This window comes from Malus sylvestris, chromosome 2, assembly GCF_916048215.2.
Source record: "Malus sylvestris chromosome 2, drMalSylv7.2, whole genome shotgun sequence".
Taxonomy (NCBI): domain Eukaryota; kingdom Viridiplantae; phylum Streptophyta; class Magnoliopsida; order Rosales; family Rosaceae; genus Malus; species Malus sylvestris.
This window is the reverse complement of record NC_062261.1, coordinates 21,057,180-21,063,179: the sequence shown is the minus strand read 5'-3', so window position 1 is coordinate 21,063,179 and position 6,000 is coordinate 21,057,180. Positions and strand designations below refer to the sequence as shown.

Here is a 6,000-nt window from a genome sequence, read left to right as displayed (position 1 = left end):
CTAATGGAAACAAAATACAAAGTTAACGAAATTCCAAACACATACTCAAAACTAAAATATGAATTTAACCTAGTGAACAAAGGAATATGGCTTTAAAAGTTCATATGTCATAACAACGTGGTGAGTTTGACTCGTAGAGTCGTTCTCTGTAAAATGACGTACTACGGACTCAACGCTTAAACTTTACTGCCGATTTTAATAGTGTTCGACTCACATCATATTATCGTCAATAAATTAGATAATCCAATAAATAGAAAAGCGACCATTAATATATGCCAATAGTTAAAATTATTTATTATCATGAACCAAATTTCCTACTTGCTAAGTGGATAGCCAGTTAAGAATTTAGACCATCTCCAACCCTTGGGGATAAAGCTTAAAAATTTTACACCATAACTCATAAACTGCTTTTCTCCTCTAACCCTTATGGCTTAAAATTTTACCCTGAGATTATTAGATGATGGTATTAGCCTAATTTTTTTTATGAACATTTTAATCTAAAAATAGAGATTAAAATGTTTAAATTCCGATAACTAATTAAAAATCATACAAATACATAGGTATTTATAAAGCTTTAAGTGAAATTTGATTTAATAATTTTCTTAATTATTTTAGACATTAGATTTAATTTTGGATCATCAAATATATTTTTTTAGCATTTGATTTGATCTCATTTGATCACAGCTGTTAGATTATAAGTAAAAAAGAACAACAACAAAAGATTTGAAATATGACAGCTTGGTGGGTTTAGAATAATTTAAGGCATAATTAAATTCTGGAGAAATTTAGCCCGAAGATATATTTTATTCCCAAGGCTTAATTTAGGCCAATGGTTGGAGATCGTTTGAAGGGGTTTTAAAGCTTATATTTTAAGCTTTATACCATGAGTTGAAGATGGTCTTAGCAGTTGTCAAGTTGGATACCATTGTTAGCTATAAAACTCTCAACTTTTATTGATCATGAACATGAACGATGGGTACCAAATTTGAAGGTTATACTCGTTATCTAATTAGATTATTTTTTCTTCTAATTTTCTGGTTTTTTGGAAATGAAGGATGTTATACTCGTCATCAATTACCCGCCATTGTATCAATTGAATTGAAGACGTCAATATCCAAAAATTAACAAGGGTGTGAAGGGTAACATCCATTTTTGCTTCTCACACACCCTTATCAATTTCCCGTCATTGTATCAACTGAATTGAAGATGTCAATATTCAAAAATTAACAAGGATGTGAAAGATAAAAAAATGAGTGAATGAACATTACCATCCTTATGAAAAACACCAGAATATATAGAAATACCCAAATTCTAAAGTAAGAAACTGAAAATAAAAAATAAAAATAAATTATAAAAAAATAAAAATAAAAATAAAACTGTACAAAGCCATTGAATTACTTTAAATGTTTGGTTTCTTCATTGGAAACAAAAGGCCTACTACAGCACCATAGACAATTAGGGCATAGTTGCGGAATCAAGGAAGAGAACCGAAAGAGTTCCAAAACTAAAGCAGTAAGTTATGAATTGGTAGAACCAACTTCAAAATGCTGGTTCTTCAGCACCTCCAAGCCGAGGCAGATATGAGATCCTTGCGCTGCCAGCAGAGAACAAGCGAAGACTGTTTCTTCTCGACGTGGAACCCCCCAACCGGAGTCCGCTGCACCAAGCACTCGGCCTGGGACTCGGTGAAATTGCTGAATGTCAATGGTGAGAACCCAGATGACAAAAACAGTGTCCTCCACGAAGGTGTTCTTTTAGGGGAATGATGGCGACCCGTTACAATCTTTTCAATGCCTGGTTGGAGCAAGTACCTCTCAATCTTCTGCAGTGCATCTGGGTTTATATTGACAGCATCTATTGATTCAAGCAGGCCGGAATAAGAGTGGAGGGCTTGGATTATTTGGTGAGGAAATGGAACATCGGTCCGGTCACTGCCTCTGTCCAAAGAGACCACAATTGTGGGAGAAAGCTGCTTAACAAAGCGCAAGATCAATGGAAGCAATAAAGGGTTACTCAAAAAGGAGCCAATCGGGAGATTGACAGCAACTGCCACGCCGTCAGAAGCATGAAGAGGTAATCCCCACGAACCAGAGTTCAACGACTCAAGGCTCACAAGTTCAAGTTCGAATGCCAAGTTGAGCTCACTAGCAAAGTGTTTGAGGTTTTCTCGAGTGAAACTAACCTCAAATTCATCATGCGCGGAAGACGATATAAATGCAGTCATTTTAAGAGAAGATGCACCCCCATTTCTCAAGGCAACTTCTTGCATGAAAGAAGCCCATTGCCCGCCATAGCCAATATCAAAATCAATAACATGAACACGTTTAAAGCCCTCCACGGCTTCAAGGATGGCTTGGTTACAAGTGAAGTTGGCAAATTGGACAACAGGCGAGATTTCAGTGAACGATTTATAAGCACCAATCTTGAAAATGAGGCTAAAAGGCGACAAAGCCGAGGAGGAGTTACTAGAGGTGTTGATGTGAAGGAGCAATTGCAAGGCCTCCTTGAAGTAAAAAGCAGCCCTTGAAAAAGGCTTACCAATGGGAGAGAGCTGGTGATTGAGCCGCGCCAATATCCCTTGCGCGAGTACCGGGTTTCCTGTTTCGATCAGCTCTGCTGCATTGAAAAGCTGGTCAATTACTGCTTGCTGAAGCTGCTGCTGCCGCTGGTTCTGGTTCATCATTTCTTTACCGCCCTCTGCCGGGCTCATCATTTTCTCCTTTGCCATCGGCATTGTTGGCCTCTGCCGCTGAAGGTCCTGAGGAAGAAACTGAAGCTGCTGCTGCTGCTGCTGAGCCCGAACCAATAGCTCTTGCCCGGGATTCAAAAACGGTACCCTTTGGACCAGGTAACCGGGTCCAAATCCACCAGAATTGAGCCTTTTCGACGGAGGCGGTGAGAGAAGGTGGTGCTCTTGCAATTGGGCATCTGTCAAAGGCATAAACATAGCTGAGTTCTGTGTAAACTGAGTTTGGTTTTGGTTAATTACCATCTGGGGAGTCAAAATCTGAGGCTTCTCATCCAAACCCATGTTCTGTTGCTGCTGAAACATGCCGGAAGATAGCGAAACCGGAAAAGGATTACTCATTGAAGCAGAGAACATTGCAGGGTTTGGTCTCCCATTGCTGCTCTGGGCCTCAACATTTGAGGCATTATTACTGAAACTAAAATCAGGACCAAAACTTGCATGCAGAGAGGGGCTAACCAAACTCCCAGAATGATTATCGAGTTCGAATCCGCCGCCGTATCCTCCACCTTGATCCACCACATCCTGAAACCCTCCGACGCCGAATTCCAAATTTTGGTGGTGATGATGTGAGCCGCTTGAACTCTGCAGCAGCGTGTTCAATCCGAAAGACGGGTCTTCGATGTCACTCATAATCAACCTCAGGATGGACTGGTCTTGACCGGGGGACTCAGACAGAACGCTCTCCCAGTCCTCCATGCCAAGCGGCGGCCCACATTTTTGTTCCTCTAAGGGTGTTTGAGATGGGTTTTCGACCCCCGCCGCAGTGGTTGTGTCTGTCGAGCCACCGCTGGCTCCGCTGCCGTGGGAGGAAGACAGTGTTGAGGAGGATGTGGACGGGCTTGGGCTTCTTCTGGTGTCGAGAACAGAGGTGGGCTCAGTACTGCCCACATAGCAATTCTCTTTGCTGCTGTGGTGGCGGTGAATCCACTTTTGCGGGGGCGGTGGCGGCGGTGAAAGAAATGAATCTGAAGCAGCAGCGGCAGAAGAAGAAGAAACAGAAGAGAAATCTAGCACCCCCTTCCCTTGAAACTCCTCAAAGGGTAGGGGCATGGCCTTCATCTAACAAAATCAACACTCCTACAAATCTCCTCAAACCACAAAACCCAAAAATCTCCAGTTTTTCTTCAAAACCAACAGAACCCACAAAATCAAATAGGTTGAACTCAAATTTACAACCCAAGAGAGCTCAATGCTACAAACCCCAAAATCAAAAACTCATTTTTTTCTGGTTTTTTAGTCCAGATTCTGGGTCAAACAGAGACTACCCAAGTACATGCTCAGCTGTTGAAACGAAATCTCTCAGTACCCAAAAGCACTTTTAGCTGCTGCTGATGCGGCTTCTGCTGTTCTGGTAGCTTTTTGTTGTTGCAGAAAAAGCTTTTGCATTTGAAGCAAACAGGCCTCGGGGCTCAAGACACCCACTTTTGGAACCATCTTCTTTCTTCATTTCTTCTGTCTGTGTGGGTTTAGGCGTTTTTGTGGGATTTTTTTTTTTTTTTGTTCTTTCTTTCTCCTCCGCTGCTTCTGGTTTGCCTTGAGCCTTGAGGTTGGGGGAGTAGTGCTACTTCGTCTTCCTTCTGTTTCTGCTATGTGGATGCGTGCAACATATAAAAGTGGTAAAGTGCTCTCTCTCTCTCTCTCTCTCGTTTTCTAACTTTTGTTTTTTAATTTTTAATTTTTAATTTTTTTTTTTATGTGGCTTTTGTCTGTAGATGTAGTTATCTAACTCGTGCTAAGGACTAGGGTTACTGTCACTCCCTTCAAACCCATTCGCATGCATCACGCGTAAATGCCAACCGCAAACCCTATCAAGCTCACTATTAATCATTTAATACTACGGTCCACAAATTTTAAATTTGATTCTCGTCAAAAGTAAATCTAAATCACGTTATTACTTGCTAATTGTAATAAATAAATAAAATAGTTGACGTGTCAATTACTCACTCTAAAAATAAAGATATGAAGGTGGTGGTTTGTGTATTATAAATTTTTATTATTTAAAAAATCTAACTGGTTTTAGTTATTCGATTTTTTCTTAAATTTTTTGGACAGTTTAATTAATTTTAATTCAAAAAATTCTTGAACAATTGGATGGCAAATAATGTTGGAATGAAGTGATCCATATCAGGACACATGAATGAGGCGGGATTGAAGGGGTGGTCCGATTTAGTTTGCACTCAGACAAGGCGAGCGGAAGCTGCCAAGATAGTTATCCACCGATTTGGGAGGCGTTTTTACTCCTTTTGGTATTTTGGTGTTCTTACAGCAGCAAAAGAATATACAAAAAGCAGAACGAAAATGTTCACATAATTAAATGAACTAGACATGTAATTTTTCATATTTATCTTGACAAACAAATATTGATCGTTACAAACTAGACAAAATTATGCAGAAAATACTTGAATGAATTTTTGGTCTAGATACAAAAACACTAATGATGTAATACTTTACTTTTTTTACTTGGTTGGAAAATATTGATATTGCATTGAAATCCGACATGAGTTCTAGAAAAAATAATGAAAGACTTTGGATACGGTCCTTAGTTATAAATATCTTTTTACTGAACCTTGTTGGTTTTCAATTTTTGATCAAAGTCCCTGAAATTAATATGATAATTTATTTCTATGTTCGTTACTATATTTTTTAAATTAAAAATTGAAATTTATAGTAGTTTATATTAATGAGATTTTAAAGTTTTAATTTGTACCCATATATTAATTTGTTACCAATTTTCTTTACAGTTTTAATTTGTACCCATATATTAATTTCTTTTTGTGCCCATATTTTATAAAGTTTTATTGTATTTGTACCCGTATTTTTTTATTTATATGTACCCATTTTTAATTTTGCTAAATGTACCCATGCTAATTATATGTACCATTCATGTAATTTTTTTTCAAATTTTTAATCTTAAAATGTACTCATTCTTAAATGTAAATTTTTTATATGTAAAATGTACCATTTTTTTTTATATAAAATCTATTCATTGTTTTTTCTAATCCATTTTTAAACTTAATTATATGGGTACATTGACACACCTCGACCCGGATTGTCCATTAGGATTCCAAATCGATATGTGTTGGCCGACACCTGGAAGGTGATGAAGCCATAAAGTATAGTGATGTGAAAAATGTGAATAAATTTAAGCCTAAAAGTACCTAAAGACTAGAGTGCGCTGTAAGCGGGAATTAACCCATTTCACACGCGAGGTCAGAGCATAATTAAAGTACAGTAGTGTGGGTAAGGATCAT

The 6,000-nt window shown here is 38.2% G+C and overlaps 1 protein-coding gene across 1 annotated transcript; it reads right to left on the bottom strand.

Moving 5' to 3' along the window:
* Positions 1 to 1,365: 1,365 nt before the first annotated feature.
* Positions 1,366 to 4,377, bottom strand: LOC126613708 (scarecrow-like protein 6). Its single transcript, XM_050281286.1, has one exon. The coding sequence runs from the start codon at positions 3,806 to 3,808 to the stop codon at positions 1,556 to 1,558; it is 2,253 nt and encodes a 750-aa protein (XP_050137243.1). The 5' UTR covers positions 3,809 to 4,377; the 3' UTR covers positions 1,366 to 1,555.
* Positions 4,378 to 6,000: the final 1,623 nt, after the last annotated feature.

Coding starts and splice junctions, on each gene's coding strand:
- LOC126613708 (XM_050281286.1), bottom strand. CDS start 3,808: ATGAAGGCCATGCCCCTACCCTTTGAGGAGTTTCAAGGGAAGGGGGTG.